General features: G+C 35.3%; 1 protein-coding gene across 1 annotated transcript in view; it reads left to right on the top strand.

Moving 5' to 3' along the window:
* The first annotated feature begins 1,577 nt into the window (after window positions 1-1,577).
* LOC137247551 (uncharacterized) overlaps window positions 1,578-23,133 on the top strand; it is a 93,799-nt gene continuing 72,243 nt past the window's right edge. Inside the window, exons 1-6 of the mRNA XM_067778537.1 lie at window positions 1,578-1,718; window positions 1,801-2,146; window positions 5,223-5,508; window positions 5,714-5,816; window positions 7,728-7,964; window positions 8,029-8,297. Coding sequence (XP_067634638.1) covers window positions 1,714-1,718; window positions 1,801-2,146; window positions 5,223-5,508; window positions 5,714-5,816; window positions 7,728-7,964; window positions 8,029-8,297 — 1,246 coding nt within the window. The 5' untranslated portion in view covers window positions 1,578-1,713. The remainder of the gene's footprint in view (window positions 1,719-1,800; window positions 2,147-5,222; window positions 5,509-5,713; window positions 5,817-7,727; window positions 7,965-8,028; window positions 8,298-23,133) is intronic.

The raw sequence follows: 23,133 nt of genomic DNA, 5'->3' as shown, positions 1-23,133 counted from the left end.
TAATAAAATCCTCAAATCTCCAGCCGGCAGTACTTGGGGAAAGGATAAAGAAACGCTCTTTACCACATTCAAAGCAATCGGCTAGCCGATTGAATGCTGCTCGTCCCCGATATGGTCGCCAAGCCAAAAGGCTACTCACTAGAAGAAATTACAGGCCTGTCAAAATTCCGCCCTCAGAACACCATCTACATAATGAGGCGAGAATATTCCCCATTAGGGAGAGAAATGAAATGCTAACCAAGCAGTTTATTTTGAATACCCAGAAATCTGGGAATCCCAACAGACATCTGATTGATGAGGTTACACCGCCCAGGGGCTTAAGGGGTCACCTCCGTACACATTATGAGGAAATACGGCACCTGAGAACACAGCCGTGTGAAGCTTAAAAGCACAAGCAGCTCCCCAGTGATATCCACAAACAGGCGTCGGAGCTCTATGCATGGAATTGCCCGGCGAATCCAGTACTTAAAGAACAATACCCAAACCTAGTAGAGGAGGAACGCAATCTCCCTAGGAAAAACACGCGTCAATCTACACAACTTTGATCTGGGTACTGTAACAGGTTAAACTCTTACCTATCCAGAATCCACCCGGACATACAAAACGTATGTCCTACCTGTAATGTGTCGCCACATGACACCAACCATCTCTTTAACTGTATTGTGGAACCAACGCCTCTAACACCCCTCTCCTTATGGTCCACCCCTGTTGAAACAGCAAGTTTCCTTGGACTACCGGTAGAGGGACATTGATGATAATTTGTGATTGGTCGCACCTAACAACAACAACTAAATCTCCTTACCAACGCAAACTGAAAAGCGTTACAAAGTTTTCTCCGGCTTCGTTGAAAGTAAAACTACTACAAATATCCAATGACTACGAAATTTACTATAGTAGTTCAGATTATTACTAAGTGTGTGCCAAGATTTCATTCAGTATATTTTTTTCTGTACACGAGTTTCGCGGAGGTCAGCAAAACCTTCAACCGATGATAGCTGATAAAATATATTTAATGATCTGGAATACACGGAAAATCGAGTGAATGTGCCGCACAAACTTTAACATAGACAAAAAAAATGTGTGTATATACATATCTGATATTTTCCCCCTTGAATTTCAAAATGGGCAAGTTAGCAAATTCAGTAACGGGCCATTATCTATGGATAGTTTGTACCTAAGTGATTGCTTCAAAAGTAGTTGTTGTTGTTGTAGCGAAAAAGATACCCCCGAAAGCTTTGGGGAGTGTTATCTATCTTGAAGGTGCAGCCTTTTCTTTGTTTTGTTTTAATTCAGTAGCAAGGGTGAGACATTTGATGAAACTAGTATTGAACTTGATAAGCATCATGTCAAGATTTTAAAGTCGAAAAATTAGATATGTTTTTTTTCTAACCAGCTTAACGAACTTTTGTCAGTCTTCTGGTACTACTTCCCCTAAAAAACAGTTACACATATAAATTTCTTGTCTCGGAATAATCCGTAGCAACCTAACACAGCATCGTTTTCGCCACAGTGATATTTTGGCGTTTGAGTGTCCCCATTGTCCCAAAAAGTTCCGCACCAAGAATGATGTGTCTAAACACAAAGTAATACATCAAGAAATTAAAAAACACGTTTGTGACTTATGTGGTGATCGCTTTGTCAAAAACGCACCAGTTAACGGTACATAAAAGGCGTCATAATGGTGTTAAGCCTCATAAATGCGATTATTGTGATATGCGGTAATTAATTGTTAAAACACTGAAATAAGTATGAAAATGGCATACTGATTTCTCAAACACTTTGCTGAAATACTGTTTACAGCTTCTTGAATAGGAATGGCAAACGTACCCACATGCGCACGCATACCGGAGAAAAGCCATACAAATGCAAATACTGTGAACGCGCCTTCTCCCAAAGTGGGGATCATATCAAACACTTACGCACTCACATTGGTGAAAATGTTTATAGATGCGAACTGTGCCCGTCTGCGTTTCGTTTAGCGTCAGAGTTACGTGTGCACTTCGCAACGCATAAAAACGATGATGAAGAGACATGTGAGCGAAATATGAAAGCTTTGAAGAAAGAAGAGGCTGAATGGCAAATACAATTGGCTCAAAAAGCAGACACCGGTAAAGTCATCGTCGTAGAGAGTATACAGGAAACACAGAACTAAAGAATATCCTTTTGAAGTTAATTTAAGTGTAAGTCTGGAGGTCCACACCAAAACTAAACATATTTATATGAAGATCATATACAAATGTTTCGATTTGTTGTGGACCACCACAACTCCTAAATAACTTTCATACGAAAAGGCTGAAAGGTCTTTAAAGCTACCAAAAATTTTGTTGAAAAGAAAAATTGTAAAGCTTATGTTTAGTCATAAGGATTACCTTAATTACACAATTTTGAATATAATAAAGAGAACCGAGTCGAAACCAGACTCGTTAAATAATGATTACCAATGGTAATGATCATTGTTTTGATCGATTATTTTCTTGGGGAACCATTTAATGTTTACTTGCCACTACTTTCCATTTTTAATGACTACCATTAATCAAAAATAATCAAAACCGCCTTGCTTGATTCATTTTGATAATTTTTAATTTTTTTTAATATTTGGCCGCTTTGTTGGAAGGAACATTACTGTGGATAAGTACGTACCCACAAACAAATCACTCTTTTAAACTGTGTAAAATTTATTCATTTCCCTTTAACCCTAGTGAGATAACGTACGTCTGTGAGACGTACGTCATTTTAATTTTGCTCTCAGTCTCCTACAATCGTAAAGAGAGAACATTCGCATTCTCAGTTACCATTACCAGCTTGTAAGTGGGGAGAGGGTGTTTTTCAATACTAACTTTTTTGTTTGCTGAAATATATAAGATTGTTTTTCAAACATACGTCTAAGAGACGTATCGTTATCTTTTACGTGACTACAAATTTTATATGTAATTTTTGCCTAAAATGGCAATTTTAGCTAATATTTTTTTAAGTATAGTTTAAAACAGTTAATTCATTCAATTGAAGTACCAAAAAATGTATTTATTGTAGTTTTTTGTATTTTATTTTAATGTATTTTATTTTAATTTACGAGTGAATATATATCAAATAAATGATTAAAAAAACAAAAAAAAAAATTTAAGTTTTTTTTATATCTTTGGGGTCCTTAAAATTGAACACGTCCCTCAGACGTACGTTATCGTTCTAGGGTAAAAAAATAACGTTATCTTTCTAGGGTTAACAGTGTCGGGTGACCCCCGAACTGTCCGCTGTTGCTCGCGCCAAATGGCGCTTGCACCGAACGCGGCCGCTGCAACTCATCACTACAATCTACGTAGCATGGACAGTAGCAATGCCGAGCACCAGCTTTTACCACCGTCCCTCATCTCCTTTTACGACACACGCACTCGGGTAAGGAGTCATCAACTCATAGGCCCCACACCGTGTGTTCCGTATGCCAGCTTAGAATAATTACGATCGCGACATCGGTCCAACATGCCTTGCCACCTTCATAGATGCTCTGGGCTTGAAAACGGCAACCGTCCGACCAGTACATTCGTGGCACCTTGCTGCCAAAACACTAATACCAACTTATCGACACCAGGTAATCCAGCAGCAGTGGGACAGAACACTCGACAAAACCTATGGACACGAGTGTCTCATGCAGCATTTTGGCTTTCTTGCTTTGATAAGCTCTGTTTTAGGCCACCAATTTTTGTTTCCGATGCGGTCAAACGCAAATATAATGGCGGGACTCCGAGACGGCGAAATGGCTCGGGAGTCCCGATACTCGCTGTCTTAGTTTTGAAACCGTCTTCGGTTTTCCAAGGAAAAATCGCAATAAGCAATGTTGTTGTTGTTGAATCAGCTAAGAAATCGATAATGTTAATTTCGATTACTTAATTCGATTCGAGATTAATGCGATTAAGAGCCATATCACCATCACTATTGCTTTCAGTTTATAGAATTTATGTATGTATACAAAAAAATTTAAATGAGAAAACAGCAAAAATGGACACAAAAACAAATGATAAATTTGGTAATAGTCTAGTTGAGGGGTCGACTGCTAATACGCTACCAAAAATATCGAGAGAGGTGTCAAACGACGCGTCTTGACATCAGTATTAATAATCCGATGGGGGAAAATAAAAATTTTAACGCGTTCAAAAGATATTAACGAAAAACCGAAAAAAGACCCACGGGTACCTCCGAAACCGGGGGTCGGATCCATAGTATTTTTGCGCAGAACACCTTTCTGCGTTGGCGGCCTTCGGCCGCGCTTATAAAAAATAACCCTGGGCTACGCCATGCCAAGTCCGGGTGTGTGGTATAACCGTGGCTACCGCCACGGTGATACACAATTTTTTTTGTGGGTATGAACACAACAACAACAACATGGAAATCGCCAACTTCAACTGCAAATATCTTCGGACAGGGATAAAATTTTTCTTTTCCGCCTTCGGATTATTGTTCTCGAGATTAATACGCGTCTTTTGACACCACACTCGATATTTTTGGAGCGTATTAGCAGTCGACCCCTCAACTAGACTATTACCAAATATCGAGTGTGGTGTCAAAAGACGAGTATTAATCTCGAGAACAATAATCCGAAGGCGGAAAAGAAAAATTTTATCCCTGTCCGGATATATTTGCAGTTGAAGTTGGCGATTTCCATGTTGTTGTTGTTGTGTTCATACCCACAAAAAAAATTGTATACCACACACCCGGACTTGGCATGGCGTAGCCCAGGGTTATTTTTTATAAGCGCGGCCGAAGGCCGCCAACGCAGAAAGGTGTTCTGCGCAAAAATACTATGGATCCGACCCCCGGTTTCGGAGGTACCCGTGGGTCTTTTTTCGGTTTTTCGTTAATATCTTTTGAACGCGTTAAAATTTTTATTTTCCCCCATCGGATTATTAATACTGATGTCAAGACGCGTCGTTTGACACCTCTCTCGATATTTTTGGTAGCGTATTAGCAGTCGACCCCTCAACTAGACTATTACCATAAATTTTATTATTTTTTGTGCCGTACTTGTATGCATGAAGTGTTTTCAGATGACGCAGACTCTGAGCCACAGAAAGATTGGCATTCTATGTTTGAAAAAATTGAAGAATGTGAATTTTTATCTATTGCTGTTCATCACGGTACCCGAAATAGAAGTGCATTTAAATGACGAGTTACCAAAGAAAATTTATCCCAAATGTTTGGAACATGTGCAAAGCATTTTTCGGTTTCAACAGATGTGCCTTCAATCCGACCAAAAGATGCGTAAACTAATCACTATTAATGCAAATTTAGATGTGAAAGTAACAATATCTGAAAAGTCGTTGGAACATGGAATTAAAGCGAACGACTTTTCAGAACAAGACTGTTTATCAGAAGCAACAGAACAGAGAATTGATATGGAAGCCGTTAACGATATGTCGGCAGCAATAATTTCGGATACTGCTACTGATCCTGGTCAAAGTATAGACGTCCAAGCTGATGTTAGCATGGATGAAATTAGCGAACCATTCGATGCGCAGCGTAGGCATAAAAAGATGATACATTGCACAGAAAAAAAAAGAAGAAAACCCCAAAAAGAAATCTGAAAATAAAACAAAGAAACCACCAAGAAGACATATATGCGAAATCTGCGATAAAAGTACGATTTTATAATCGAAACAAAATATTGAGTACTTATGTAAAATGAGCTTTTTTTAGTTAAAACGAGTATCTTTTATTTTTGCAGCTTTTACGAGGCCTTATGCGCTCAGAGAACACCTACTCACACATACAAACAGAGAACGGTCGTTCTTATGTTCTGAGTGTGGTAAATCATTTGCCAAAGAAATGTACGTAGAATTAGAGAGTGATTAGTGATAAGAACACAAATTATAGTAATCGTAACTGAGCTTTTTTTAGTTAAAACGAGTATCTTTTATTTTTGCAGCTTTTACGAGGCACATACAAACAGAGAACGGTCGTTCTTATGTTCTGAGTGTGGTAAATCATTTGCCAAAGAAATGTACGTAGAATTAGAGAGTGATTAGTGATAAGAACACAAATAATAGTAATCGTAACTGAGCTATTTTTAGTTAAAACGAGTATCTTTTATTTTTGCAGATTTTACGAGGCCTTATGCGCTCAGAGAACACCTACTCACACATACAAACAGAGAACGGTCGTTCTTATGTTCTGAGTGTGGTAAATCATTTGCCAAAGAAATGTACGTAGAATTAGAGAGTGATTAGTGATAAGAACACAAATTATAGTAATCGTAACCTTTTTTAATACGTTGTGGGTGATGTCTTCCATCCAATGTACTAAACCACTAAATAATTGTCATTGAAATCCTCTAGCAGAAAATATAATTTGTACCATTTGCGGACAGCCTCGGGCTTCCACTAGCTCTGTTTACGGATATGTCCCTTATTCGCCTGGATATGGGCGTTTCCATCAACCAAGAACAAAAAAGTAAGCAAAAGCTTAGGATCATTTCAACGATGTCAGCCGAAAGCCGCACATGTTGCCCTCTACGACACAAAATATTGTTCCAATTATTTTTCGAATATAGAAGATATTAAAGGTTAATCAAATATAATTAGTAATGAAATGAAATATGTAACACTAAAGTTATGTATATTACGAACCGCAATAAAATGTACGGGTTAAAGCTGAGATGGTTATCAAAATACGTATATTTTTGCAAGCGTAGGAAATGTCCTCTTATTTTTTTTATAAATTTCTTTGGACCAATTTTTTCCGTATTTGATGTGTGAAGTTGAAAATTAATTTTGCAAGAATTAATGCAATTTTGGATATAAATTTGAACATTTACAATGAAGTATGAACATGACATTTACTGCATTTAAATTCGCTGCAGATATAAAAAAAAGTTATGCTATTATAATCCTTGTGAATATACATTTATTATTTATTTACCATTCACACAACATTTTACAGCACAACCCATTTCGCTAAATTCTAAGAAAATATTACAATTCCTAAAATATAAGATACGTTTCGGAACTTCCAAACAGCAAAATTAGGTCGCTATAAAGTAGCTGTCTATCGCTTATGAAAAATATTTTTAATTGATTTAGATAGATGTCTATGAATGTCGTTTATAACCAATAATAATTTACTGATCCTATGCTTTTATGCCCAAAAGAGTGTGCCAGGATGCAACGCCCGTAACGTTGGAAACACCCATATCCAATCGTATCTGCTCTCGGAAAAAGCAAGATCAAAATACTTGGAAAAAGCATTTCTAATCGGGGTCGCCCCGACGGTATGCCAAAAACTCCAAGTGTATTTCAATTGTTTTCTTCTTTTTTTTCATGAAAATCTTCCCAGAAATACATCTGCCTTGCCTTGCGTTGGTATACAAAATATAGGTCCTGCCCCGGCAATACACGGGACACATTTAGCCTGGGTGAGGTCTTTATTAAACGGCCAGTTCAACTCGCCAAATGGAAGAAAAGCTTTGCCTGAATTTTATCACATCATAACATGTGCATCAGAGCCCTAAGTGCATGAGTGATTACTCGTTGTAGTAAATATATAGAAATTCGAATAAGTAATGATTGATTTGCAAATTGAAACATTTGATATTACAATTAAAATCATCGTAGATGCAACCACATTTATGTACATGTAATACGTTGCATTTACAATTCCTTTATAGTAATTTGAAATGTTTGTGTATAGCCCGGCTTCGTATTTGTATCAATTTAATTCACAAATTGTTATATATGTTGTAGCCACCTCAAGAATCATTGCTTGCGTCACAGTGATGGCATGGCTTTTGAATGTCTTCATTGTCCGAAGAAGTTCCGTACACAGAACGATGTAACTAAACACAAAGTAATACATCAAGAAATTAAAAAACACGTTTGTGACATATGTGGTGATCGGTTTGTCAAAACGCATCAGCTAACGGTACATAAAAGATATCATACCGGTTTAAAGCCATTTAAATGCGACTATTGTGAGATGCGGTAAGTCAATAAAATTCAAATTACATAACTTTCTAAATACTTTCTTGCTACACAAACTAAACAGCTTTGTATCAAAATATAACAATCGCATACATATGCGCACCCACACAGGCGAAAAACCATACAAATGCAAATATTGTGAATATGCCTTTGCCCAAAGTAACGATCACATGAATCATTTACGCACTCACATCGGCGATAATGTTTATAGGTGTGAATTGTGTCCGTCGAAATTTCGTTTAGCGTCAGAGCTACGGGCACACTTTGCTTCGCACAAAACCGAGGATGAGGAGACACGTAAACAAAATATGAAAGCGTTAAAGGAAGCAGAGAGTAAATTGCAATTGACATTGAATGCAAAGCATCAGAATAACGGGAGTATAATCGGTTCTAAAAAATAGGACCAGTAACGTAGGGCGCCAAATTATCAAAAAGATACACTTGATTCGAAAGTGATTATTTACTGACTATTTGAATATGAAACATGCACAAATAGGCGAAGCTGAAATAATGGTGACTTAGCCATAAACATAATGTAATGGTCATATTAACTCGTTCCCGAGATGTTCGGGCTAGTAACTTAAAGGTGTTTGTTACTGGAACCTACCGGATCTATATCCAGCAAAATAAGATAACACTCCTCATTGCTACAACATCAACAATAGATATAAATAAAGTAAAGTTAGGCTGCATTGCGGAAACATACAACATGACACCATGGTGAAATACATACAGACAAACATAAACATTCCATTTATTTTGCTTTTGGAAGTCTATGATCTGAAGTCAATTCATTCATTTTCCTGCATGGTGATTTTCCTTTATTTTGTCTCCAAAGCTCTCAGCTGAGTATGAAATGTTCGGTTACACCCGAACTTAGCCTCCCTTACTTGTTTTGCTTTTGGAAGTCTATGATCTGATGTCAAAATCGTACTTCGCCAGAAGTTGATACCATCAGAAATCAGATACGTATTTGGTTCCGTCCGTTAGCCTGTTAAAATTATAAATAAAAGTCCAGGACAGCGGTCGACTGTTAATACCGTCCGAAAATGTCGGGAGGGGTGCCAAGAGACGCGTTTTAACCTCAGTATCAATTATTTGAACGTGGAGAAAATGTATTTCTTTCACGAGAAATTTGCAAAAAAAAATTGCAAATTTCCATGTGGTTCTTATAATTTAGATAAGTTTTTAGTATACACACATGCGAAAGGAATGACATAGAAACCACACCAGCAGTACAGTACCTGGGGATTATGATACCCAGAATATCCTAACAAAAAGGTATTAACAACCGTAGAGTCCTTATCGAGGATAATATTAAGTTAAAGAGGGCCAAAGCAACGACGGTTGCTCTATTCTTCAAACAAAAGGTGTCACGAAAGCACGGGGCAATGCTTCAAGGAGTATCTCCACCGTTTCAAACACGAGAATAATAATATATGGGACCATTGTGGAGGTGAAGCAGCAGAAGATGTTTACTCTGTATATAATGAATGCCTAAGGTCCCAAAACCATAGATGGAGACTTTGTAGGATATTTGGTAAAAATTACACTCCTGAGACGTTCGTGGGCTTAAAAGTAAAAAAGATAAAATGACGATATCAGTACGTAAAACAAATAACCTCAGAAATATTAATTGGGTTCCAACCAGGTGTCAATACAATAATCAAGACACACACCAAAGAGTTACCCTCAGCGGGTTAGGGGGCTTACAATATACCCGCGACAGGTATGCCTGTCGGAAGAGGCGACATAAATTCTCAAACGATTTAAGTTGTGTAGCGCAACCACTTCAAAGGGTTGTCAGCGCAATTTATAGCTCCTCCAACCCAATTGTGAAGACTCTGACTACCCCAAGTCCTTCATGGAACTAGGGGGTGAGAGGCGGGAAGCCCTAGAAGGTTCAATGTTGTCACATTAAATCGTTTCCGATATGGTCGGGCTGGTATCTTAATGGCGCTTGTTATGGGAACGTACTGGGTCTATATCCGGCAAAGGACCATCGCCATCGATAGCACTTCTCAAAACCGTCGGGGAGTATCTTTATTGCTACTGTAGGGTTATATTTATATTCAACTTTAAATGTACCTACTTTAAATAAATTGAATTTTTTTGTTCTTGTTAATTTTTATTTTTCAATTGTAAAATATTGTCTTTCAAAAATTTTCATTCGGTTGAAATATTTAAAAACGTTTTGTAACATACTTTTAGGAGCGGTTAAATAAAAATATTTTATAAAAATAAATAGTGCTTATTATTAAATAGTGATTTATATATTAAATACCACATTGGCGATCTAGCCAGCCAAACATAAAAACCGTCCTTCAAAAACAACGAATCAAATTTTAATTCTTGTATGCTGTATGAAATAATAACGCCACCAGTTGATGTTCAGCAAAAATCGATTTATTCTCTTCCTAGTTATATATTATGCGAGTGGAAACCATATTGACTTCCGAAAACGATACCATAGTTCTGTTTACTATATCCAACTTATTACGTTTTTATCAGCAAATTCTTAAACAAATTGTTAAAGGTGGTGCACTTGAACAAACTTTAATTGATTTACAAAAGACCAGCGAAGAGATTTATTTAAATTCACTTTCAAATAAAGTGCGTAACATCTTGCAACGTCCAGCTCTAACTCGCTAAAAGTTTTGTAATTCGTACCTTTAAACTAGTATGAAGTGTCCTCACTACTCGAAGAATTATCTGAAAAACAAGTTGAAAATATATACCAAATATATCGTGAACATCACAAGAGCCCTCTCTAACGCGTATTTGACGTAGACGTGGTGGTCCAAAAACTAGATTCACTTCTATAAAATTAGTTTATTTTCAACTGTACGACGTCGTCTTCGTCGTATTTTTGGATTGTCATTATTTCAGACGTTACCGCTGCATCATTAACATCAGCCTTTCAATCAAACATTGCAAGAGCAACAACAACAAAAGCTACAACTACAAAACAATTAAAGCCATTGCACAATACATTGTCTAATTTCATCAATCAATTTTAAAGCCATTGCACAATACATTATCCAATTTCATCAATCAATTTTAAAGCCATTGCACAATACATTGTCTAAATTCATCAATCAATTTTAAAACCATTGCGACAAATATTTGGTGAGCTGTATCTAGTATTAATATTATTTATATGTATCTGTATATGTATCAAAATAGATTAATAATTTGGGTTTTGTAAACGCTCCTTTCCGGACATTTTTATTTCTTCCTATAATATAATTTTTGTAGTTATTTCTATTAACAATGTTTCATTCACCATCAAATAATATACGTACATCTACACCACGAAATCAAGTAAACGATTCACTTATTGATTTGGATAATGAAAATTATCAAAATGATTTACCAAATCCATATGTGAATCAAAATAATGAAATTTTTGCTACATCGGTAAAACTTCCCCAATTTTGGACTAATTGCCCTGAAGCATGGTTCATCCATGCTGAAATGCAATTTAGTCGAAAGAACATTACTCAGGAAGGGACAAAATATGAATATGTCATAACTGCACTTCCACAGGATGTAATTATGACAATTCTTGATTTTATTCAAAATCCTCCTGAAAATGACAAATTTTCTGCATTAAAGAAAATTTTAATTGAACGGCACTCATTAAGTGAGAATGCCAAATTAGATCGAGTGTTATCCGATTCAGAAATGGGAGATCGTAAACCTTCTGAGTTTTATCGGTCTCTAGTACTACTCTCTGGAAACAATTTTAGCAAAGAAATTCTTAAAAAGCTTTGGATAAGGAAGTTGCCCAAAAATTTAAGTATTGTTCTTACTAGTTCGAATTTGAATGAAATAAGTGAATTAGTTAAATTAGCCGATAATATTTTGGGAAGTTTATAATAAAAATGAAATAGCCTCAGTTAGTAATTTTCCAAATTCTAAAAGCGAAAATGCAATTATTTCAAATTTGGTTCAAACAACTAACATGATGTGCAAAAATTTTGAAAAATTGTCATTAGAGATCAGTGAAATTAAAAATCAGATGAGTCAAAATTATTCAAGGTCCCGATCTTTTAGTAGGAATCGTTTTAGAAGTCCTTCTAGATATCGATCAAAGTCTCAAGACAACCCAAATTGGCTCTGTAGGTATCATTATAAGTTTGGTAATCAGGCTTTGAAGTGCGAACAACCATGCGCTTTTAAAAATAATAGTTCGTCAAACTAAAGTTATCCGTTGTTACGGCGACAAACAACGGACATTTAGACACCTTTACACGTCGCTTATTTATTTTTGATAAAACAAACAAACTTAATTTTTTAATAGATAGTGGAGCAGAAATTTCAGTGCTTCCGGTTTCAAAATCTTCAAGTTCGAAAAAGTCATCAGATATTATTTTAACTGCAGCTAACGGTTCAACGATTTCGACATACGGTAAAAAACTTTTAAATATTAATTTAGGACTGCGTCGCGAATTTCCGTTCACGTTTTTAATAGCGGATATAGCTAAACCAATTATCGGTGCTGATTTTTTATGTAAATATGGTCTCTTAGTTGATGTTAAACGCAAATGCTTAGTAGATCCGATAACAAGTCTTTCAGTTAACACAATTTCATGTGTTTGTAATGTTTCGCTACCAAAAGTTTTCGCTGTTGATAACAAATTTACAAAGTTACTAAAAGAATTTCCTTCTTTATTTTCTGAACCAGATTATTCACAACCAGTTAGACATACAACAGTTCACAGATTAGTCACTGAAGGAAATTTGCCATTTTCTAAACCAAGACGTTTAGACCCCATTAAATTCAAAGTAGCTAAAACTGAATTCGATTTTTTAGTAAAGACAGGGATATGTAGACCTTCTAATTCAGCAGTAGCATCTCCTTTACATCTTGTACCCAAGAAGGAGTTAAATGACTGGCGTCCTTGTGGAGATTTTAGAAGATTAAATGTCGTAACAGTTCCTGACCGTTATCCTTTGCCCCATGTTCATGACTTCAACATGAATCTAAGAAATAAGAAAATATTTTCAAAATTAGATTTGGTAAGAGCTTATCATCAAATTCCAATGGCAGAAGGGGATATCTATAAAACTGCAATCACTACGCCTTTTTGCATGTTTGAATTTGTACGAATGCCTTTCGGGCTTAGGAACTCCGCGCAAACTTTTCAACGATTTATTAATGAAGTAGTTAATGATTTAGACTTTGTTTTTACATATATTGATGATCTCTTAGTGGCAAGCGAAAATGAGGAACAACATTTCAAAGATCTTCGCGTACTATGTCAGCGCCTAACGGAGTACGGTTTAAATATAAAACCAAGTAAATGTACTTTTGGCGTAACAAATGTTGACTTTTTAGGACATAATATTTCTGAAACGGGAATTAGACCCTCAGAAGAAAAAGTTTTAGCCATTCGAAATTTTGATCGTCCAAAATCTATTAAGCAGGCACAAAAATTTATTGGTATGGTTAATTATTACCATCGATATATACCAAAATTAGCAGAGTTTACGACAGTTATCTATGATTTAATTAATAGAACAAATAAGAAGCGAGACAAGATTTTAATTTGGGACGATACATCTAATATACCTTTCGAATGCATTAAAGAAAAGTTTGCATCTGCGATATTGTTAAATCATTTTAACAAAGATGCAAAACTTTCTTTAAATGTAGATGCATCCAATACGGCAATAGGTGGTGTCATACATCAAACGTTTAATAATAAGTCAGAACCACTTGCATTCTTTTCAAAGAAATTGTCTCCATCCGAAATTAAATATAGTGCATTTGATAGGGAACTATTAGCTATTTATTTGAACATTAAACATTTTCGTTACCTTTTAGAAGGACGTTAATTTACAGTTTTCACAGATCACAAGCCTCTTGTATTTGCTTTAAATTCAAAAACAGAACGCAGTCCAAGACAGACTAGACATATGGAATTCATTGCTCAGTTTACGAATGACATTAGGTATATTAAAGGACAAGAAAAAGTTGTAGCTGATACATTATCTCGTGCGTTTGAAGTAGAAGCGATTAATAATTCGGACATTAATTTAAAAATTTTACAAAGTGAACAACAACAAGACAGTGAATTAAGCAAACTTACCTCAGAGCAAACATTTTTAAATTTGAAACTAATAAAAATTCCTGTTCTTAACTTTAATATATGGTGCGAAGTGTCAGGAGAAAAAAATAGGTCTTTCATTCCAAACAATTTAAGAAAAATAATATTTGATATGTTACATGGGATTTCACATCCTGGTAGTAGAGCTACACGTCGTTTGATAATTAAGAAATATTTTTGGCCTAAAATGAATAAAGATATTAATACTTGGTCTAAAGAATGTATAAGTTGTCAAAAATCGAAAGTACATCGTCATACAAAATCTCCAGTTATGAAAATCTAGATTTGAATACATTCACTTAGATATTGTTGGACCCTTACCTGTTTCAAAAGGATATCGTTACATATTAACTATAGTTGATAGATTTACACGTTGGCCAGAGGCATTCGCACTAAGAGATATTTCTGCAGTTACGGTTGTAAATACATTTTTTAAAGAATATATTTCACGTTTTGGAGTTCCATTAGAAATAACAACATATCAGGGATCTCAATTTACTTCAAACTTGTTTTCAGAATTAACGAAACTTCTTGGAAGTCATCAAATAACAACTTCTCCTTATCATCCCCAAGCTAATGGAATGATAGAACGTTTTCATAGACAGCTTAAATCTTCAATAATGGCTAGAAATGGATCCAGAGATTGGTATGAAGAGTTACCAATAGTACTTATGGGTTTGCGATCGATTTTTAAAGAAGATGTTTCAGCAACACCGGCTGAAATGGTTTATGGACAAAATTTAAGATTACCTGGTGAATTATTTGTTTCAACTACAGAGAATATAACTTCAACGGATGTTTTAAGTAGTTTGCGTGAACATTTTAAAAATTTTAAATCAAATTTGGAACATCATCACAATTCTAGTGGTATTTTTGTTCCAAAAGATTTAAAAGATTGTCATTTTGTTTTTGTACGTGTAATAAACAAACATTCCTTGCATTATCCGTATGAAGGTCCTTATAGAGTTATTGAAAAAGATATTAAAAACTTTAAAATTGAAATAAACAATGAAATTAAATCTATTCCTATTGATCGTTTAAAACCAGCAATGATTGATAAAATACAGACACCTAACACAAAAACAAAAAAGAAAGTTACTTTTAATTTATTTAACATTAAATCTCCGGAAGGGGGAGTATTGTAGGGTTATATTTATATTCAACTTTAAATGTACCTACTTTAAATAAATTGAATTTTTTTGTTCTTGTTAATTTTTATTTTTCAATTGTAAAATATTGTCTTTCAAAAATTTTCATTCGGTTGAAATATTTAAAAACGTTTTGTAACATACTTTTAGGAGCGGTTAAATAAAAATATTTTATAAAAATAAATAGTGCTTATTATTAAATAGTGATTTATATATTAAATACCACAGCTACAACAACATAAAGAGTAAAACTAGCATCTAAAGAACCACTCATGGTACAAAACATAATCTAAATTATTAACTTCTAACAGGCAGAAAAAAATCAATGCCCAAGTCACACTCGGCCTGTATCGAATCACATGATTTTTCGCTACCAATCAGAAAAGGCTAAATCGTAAATTTTTATTGTTAAAAAACATACCATCAACATAATGTAACAAAATATCAAAATACAATCTGCGTTATGTTTTTTTATTTTTTCATTTATCCTTCGCCTCCTTTGATCGTCCATTTCAGCTGCTGCTGCCGTTGTCGTCGTCGATGGTTTCTGTTTCTGCACGCTTTGCTGAAATGCTTCAGGCATCTCCAGTCCCATAACGTGATGATGAAATCCCAAGAAGAGGATATTTTTGCCGGCGTTTACGTCCCTGTTCCATGAGATATTCAGCCCTATTCTTGAATCCATCGTAGAAAATCTACGAATACAACCCTCCGCTACGAATACGAAGAATTTGCTATCACTGAACTCATGTGAAACCGAAAAAAGTGCTGCCAACATATAATGTCAAATTTTGGTTATTCGAAGTCAGCTGAGCGATTGTAAATAAAAAATTTCAATTTAAATTTTAGTTTAAAATTGCATTATATCATTTAAAAAAAAGTTTAGTGCTTAAAATGGATTCTATATCATTTGCAGCTTTGTTAGAAGAAAATGAGCAAGAAAGGCGTGATTTAAAAATTGCGAGGAGTCTTGGAATTAGAAGAGGCTATGTATGTGAAACGATCCGTGTTTTAATGAACTTATAAAGGTTTAAAAAAAATTGTGTTTTATAAAAACTTTCCGCCTAAACAAGGCTGCGGTGGGTCATGTTCAATGAGTTCTATAATTCGCTTAGCATCGGTAAAACTTTTTTTTTGCGGAAGGTAGCTATCAGCACGGAGTTGGAAAAGATTTTGACTTTTCGATGTGTCAGACCACATTTTCCAAAGTTTTGAAAGATGCCTTACTAATTTTCCAAACGCGGCTATGTCCACAATAGATATACTTAGATATGACGAACGAAGAGAAACGTAGCGTAAAAAGGGAGTTCTACGAAAAATATAGGTTTCAGGGTGTAATCATATTTTATAGTTTTTGCAATAATTGTCATTATTATAAGACCCTTAAAAATTAAAATAAATATTTTAGTAATTTAATTTTAATTTAATTCTTTTTCCAAATCTGTGAAGCTAAGTTGCCGATATGCATACGTATTACAAAAGCATTACTTTTTTCCAGATAGTTGCATCTTTTGTTGGTGGCGCAATACTATTTGCAATGTTTTCCCAAAATTTGTTAACCTCCTCCGTTGGGCACTTTGTAAACCCTAGCGCCATTTCAGGGTGCTGCTGCAATAGGTCAAGTAAGCAGGAACATTGTTGGCGAGTTGTAACAATTTTTGACCTATTATAACAATACATTGTAATTAAATTAGTATACATATCACTTTTAATAATATACTTATATTTTATTTGTTTAATATCCCTTTTTATTCTGATTTTTTAATGATTTTACTTTTTCCCGCAAACTGATACGCGTCGTAGAAAATGTGTACGAAACTCTACGATTTTAACGTTCGAGTGTGTTCAGTGAAGGCTTTCTACGAATTTCGAACTTACGATGAATTCAGTAAACGTACTTTCGTAGAATTTACGAAAATCGAGTATACGATGGATTCAAGAATAGGGCTGATTACATTTTTGGCAAAACTGATATCGGTGTGGAGAGAGACTTGTTTTGGCTTCGCAGTGACATCGACTTGTGCAGTCGATACGGCGGTACGAAATTCCCCGATTCGCAGTACATCCCCACCAATCGATCGTAAATGTTTGACGATCGTTCGATTGGGTGTTCGAACGTAACCTTTAACAGGTGAATTTCGATTTATTTCCGTGTCTCCAATTAGAATCATTGTACGATGTTTGTGTTTGTGTTTACGATGAGCTGGGCTGCTACTGCTGCTAGTATTATAAATAATCATTTCGGAAACTTTTCGGGCAGCTTTCTCACGACACACGTACGTTTTTCAATCGAGTCACCTTGCGCTGTTCGAAAACGCGCATGTTTCGTCTCAAAATGGCGTAATCGATGCTCCGTGTATTCAATGTACTGAGGTGGTTCCAGTTGCAAAATATTGTCATCCACCACACACTTTTTCCATTTTTGTAATTTTTTTTGTCGCGTATTGAAACCAGCCAGATGATGATACTGTTTACTTGAAATTTTAATCATTCTCGTTGAACCGTCAGCAGTGAGATCTTTAGCATAGCCACCCATGACCAAACGTGCACCCGGATCCAGACCGATCAATTGAGTGTACTTGTTTTGCGACTGTCCGAGACGCAGAGTAATTAAATCTCGAGCTTTCGCTGTAGATTTGGTTTCATTGATCTTTTGCTTTTTCGATTTCGTCGGTGGTTCATCCGCCACTGTCGGTTCATTAGTCCCTGTCGGATGACGAATAAATTCACTGAGAGAAAAAGAGACTGCCACTCCATCGGTTTGCATCGAGTAGCCAAACTTTTTACGTCTAGTCTCCAGTGGTCGTATAGCGAACCTTTTGTACCATTCCTCGTTTGGCATATCGCGCACATGTCCCTTGTACAGTTTCATCGAAGTAAGCAATTGATGCAATGCAAACGAATCGTAATGAACGTGATGCTGACCGTGTTTGAGAAGAGGCACTAGTCGAAAATTTTTCTTTCCATTAGCGTGATTGAAGCGTTGCAAAAGAAAAAACAGTTTGATGTATTTGGCATACTTTGATTTATTTTCAAGGTCGTAGAAATTCAAGCGACCGTCGCAATCGAGATAGAGCTGCATTTGAGACAGTAACATTTCGTTTGCTTGATATTTGCTGCATCGGGTGAATAGAACATCCAGTGTCTGATAGATTAAACGACCATCGGTGGTAAAGTGTTGAAAAAATCTACGTAATCTCGTGTAGGCATGCATAAATAAATTGTTGTGAAACAAAGTGGCATACTGAGCTGCCTGTTTTACGAATAAATTTGATCGAGCTGCTTTGTCGTAAAGACGGCTAGTGTAATGAGTGGCACGAAGACGTCTGTAATCCTGATCCATGTCATATTTTACTTTACTTTTATCGAGTAGTTCGTAAAAGTATGGTAAAAACTCAATGTTTCCTTCACCGCTGTCGTAAAAATGTCCGCTGTTCCATCGTTTATACAGAGAATAATTGATATAGACACTCGCTTCGACAAATAAAGCTGGAGACATTGGTGCTTTATCGGTAACCGTATCGGTAACCTTTTAACAGCTGATTCGACCAACCTTATGAGAATCAATGCAATCGATTATTGGTGCCGCTAAGGTCGTAACCGTATCGTAGCCAACCAATTGGGTTTTGGTTCACCGTCGTAACGATAAACAGCTAATTACGTTAGGGATACGACTACAGCGATACGACAAACGGCACCAATGACTCCAGCTTAAAGCAGACATTTCACATAACATCCGATTGAATTTTCTCGAAAACTCGTTCGTCCAGACAATGTTCATGCAATGCAAATTTTTTGTTGAAATTTTTTCTTCTTCCTCTTTGGATGTAAGGGTTTCTGTTTCAGTTCCTCCTGCTCTTCCACGCTTTCTTCGAGGCGGCAAATAATTGGCACATTTTTTGCTACTCTTACGTGTATGTGTATCCAAACCACACGACTTACAGCAAACGGTTGAGGAGATAGTATCAATGGGATTACTTGCCATCGTCGTTGTCGTAACAATACTAAATGATCGGTATACACAATTAATCCTTTATATAGTATGTTATTGCTCATGTAGCATTATATTTGACGGCAGTGTTCAGTTTACTGTGCATTTGACATTGGAGATACGATGAATGTTCGCGTAAAATACATATAATAGCACAATACACAAACGTAATGAAAAAAAAAAAAACACTTTGTAAAAAGTATAAAAAGAGAAAGAGAAAGATATTTATTGACTGGTGCGTTTAAACTTTGAACGGGGATTACCCATATTAGAATTAGTTGAATTGTGGTTTTCTTGTTATCGACATAAAGTAGCGGTGAGATTGCGACGATAAATTTTGATATTCAGCAACATGGCTACCGACCCTGAAAAAATTGTTGGATTACGTGTTCCATTTTCTTCATGTTGGAGTACTCTAACAATACTCCTTTGTAATGCGTTTGCGGTCCACCATCAGCCAATCACTGCTCGTTTTTTAACGACAGTGATCACGACACGATGACGATCGAACAGAGTTGCCAAAAGTAAAATATTGCATGCAAATAACTAATAATAAAATTTTACTTTGGCAACTCTGATAAAATGCAACAGCGCACTGGCTTTATGTATACATATTATATTAGTTTCTTTATTCACGTATGCGTATTATATTAGTTTCTTTATTCACGCAAATGCTAAATAACATAAGAATATTCGTAGTATAAAATATAAAAGTTGTATTGCCCCTCTTCATTTACTTTCATTTTAAATTAAATTCACTTCGATAATTCTTTCCGACACAATTCCTCTTTAGTACTTTGGCATATGATCCTCTGTGGGTGCTCCATGGAGTACTACAGTGAAAGTACTTTGGAAAGTACTCTAACGTACATATGTACTCTATGGATACTCACAAACAAAGCGAGAGTGGGATCACCTACTCCTCTCCTAGGACATCGCAATGTTAATTGGAGAACATTTTTGGTATGAATACAGGTTAGATTTGGAGCAGTCCTATACTCCCAAAGGAGCATTCCTTACATTATTTATAGAGTACTCGCGTTTTTTGAAGGGGACGTATAAAAACGACGACGATGAAACGCGTGAACGTAATATGAAAGCAATAGCTATCATCCGGTGGCAAAATCCTGAGCCAGATAAATAATTTACACTCGCAAGTATATCGCCGAAGAAGCAACATCGTGTTTTTAAAAATGTCCGTGTAATTATTACATTTTCGTTTTATGTAGTATTGTCGTGCTAAAAAAATATGTTTTGTGGCACTTAAAAGAATTATGTTTTAGATAAATAAACTTTCGTTTAAGAATAAAAAAATGTTGTAATTATATGAAATATTAAAATCAAATTTACTCTAAAGCTATTATCATAATCGTATGATAAAATGGAGATACAAAGCGGTAAAATTATCATAAGTACATGATATAACGGAGCTATAAAACTTTTGTTGTAAAAATTGTGCAAAGTGTGCAAAAAAGTTCTATTGCTATCGGACAAAAACATTAAAATAAAAATACGCAGTTTGTTCAAAAATACATTAATTGCTATCGGGCAAATCAATTTAACATTATAAAGTTTAATACATTCATCATAGAAATTTAATAAAAATTACAAGAAATAAAAGCATATACGTAAAACTTTCGTTTTACACATATACATAACTGTTATGAAATCTAAGTGCAAGTAACGGGGTAGAGATTACCTCATATATAATTTACAAAAATACATATAACACTACTGAGGACAAATAACGGGATGGAAAACATCTTCATATTTTAATGTACAGTCATGTACACATGACGAGTGAATATAAACTCTTTGAAATATTACACTAAATACAAAGACTAATTGAAATTATGTGAAAGATTATACCTTACATATAAATTGTGATAACATACATATAACTCCACAAAGGACAAAAAAATGAATATAAATTCATTAAATTATGAAAATTCATTTAAAAAAAATAAAATTATGTAAATATTAGCAAATAAGCATAGCATAACAACTATAACAAGCGTATTACAATACCTTGTCTAACCTGGTTTCAACTTTACAATTAAACAAATTTCTACAATTGGAATTACAACTTTACAATTAAAAAATTAATAATCTACATAAAGAAAACAAGTCACCACTGGGAATTACCCAAAAAGCTGAATTATTTAACAAATCAACGAAACATGATGACTAAATTAATATTTCTATTACAATGGGAGGATGTCTGAGGCCACTGGCTTGGGCATGATGGGGGTACCACTTGCGGGATGGGAGTGAAATTATAATACCGACATAAAAATATAATTCATGAAGAATTACAAATATTGAAAAAGCACATGGCGACAAGCCATATATTTAAAAATTACAAGGAAAAAATTTGTGCTACGGGTTTTTATTTTGCGACGTGTTAGCTGCTTAGGCACGTATAAATGTTGCAAGTATATTACCCTTATACGTTTGTTAACCTGGCGATTTAAGAGGCAATTTAAGGGTCCTCTTGCCATTTATTGGAATTGAAAGATTCAATTCCCAAAACAGGAAAAAAAAAAGATAAATAATTTTGCATGTAAATGCAACAACAACGATTTGAGCCAGATAAATCCAGATAGAAGTCTGGTCCAATTTGTGAGCCAGATAATTTGTTAATTACTTCTTTTTAGGTTGGCAACGCGGCCTTTAATATACCTACTTTTTCAAAAATAGATGTCGCTGCTTAGCTTTTCGCCGTATGAGTTAAATGAAAAACAGCAGCGACATCTGCCTATCACATTTCACGTGTGCGAAAATTTCACGACATCTGTTTCTCAAGTCTCTCAATGATCCAGAGCATTCCCGTGAGAATTGAGCGTGAGCCGGAGCTATAAAACTCACTGAAAGACGGCAATTATTGGACGAGGAAACAAAAATAGCATTAAAATTCTCCTCAAACAAAACACATTTGCTATCATTGGATCAAACACTGAAGGAAGGGGAGTCGAATGTAATAGTATTTAAAGATTAATTTAAAACTTGTATGTCACTATAAAATAAATGGAAACGTAACATATAGCTTGAGATGTAGAAAATTTAGCGACAATGGGGTATAGGCATAAAATTAGTTAAATCTTTTTTTGATAGTTATCACTTAAAATAAAAATTGCATTAAAATTTCAAGTGATTACCCTGAAAAAAACGCTAACTAGTTGTATGCAATATCCGGTAAGCTTAATAAAAAAAAATAGTGAGAAAAAATGGTAATAGTCTAGTTGAGGGGTCGACTGCTAATACGCTACCAAAAATATCGAGAGAGGTGTCAAAAGACGCGTCTTGACATCAGTATTAATAATCCGAAGGCGGAAAATAAAAATATTAACGCGTTCAAAAGATATTAACGAAAAACCGCCACGGTGATGCACAATTTTTTTGGTGGGTACAAACACAACAACAACCACATGGAAATCGCCAACTTCAACTGCAAATATCTCCGGACAGAGATAAAATTTTTCTTTTCCGCCTTCAGATTATTGTTCTCGAGGTTAATACGCGTCTTTTGACACCTCTCTCGATATTTTTGGTAGCGTATTAGCAGTCGACCCCTCAACTAGACTATTACCGAAAAAATAATAAAATTAATAAAAAAGAATTACTAAAAACAAAATCGGGAAACTGGAAAAACTTCACACATCACAACGCAAACATAAACACTAATGGAAGATCGGCTACCTTCTCGGTCAAAGTCAGTTATAGCAAATCGAAACACATTCATTCGACTACGCACAGAACACATGATTATTACGTGTGAGCAATTTCTTACGGAATGGGCGTGACACAGTGCCCCTTCTGTAACATAGAAACAAACTCTGCGAATCATATTCACGATAGATGTTAACAATTCGCTACAACCAGACCAAACCTGTATGAGAAAATGAGGCCCACCA

Source organism: Eurosta solidaginis, chromosome 4 (genome assembly GCF_040869045.1).
Source record: "Eurosta solidaginis isolate ZX-2024a chromosome 4, ASM4086904v1, whole genome shotgun sequence".
In the NCBI taxonomy this organism is placed as follows: Eukaryota; Metazoa; Arthropoda; class Insecta; order Diptera; family Tephritidae; genus Eurosta; species Eurosta solidaginis.
Note: the sequence above shows the minus strand (reverse complement) of the source record. Positions and strands in the feature narration are given on the sequence as shown.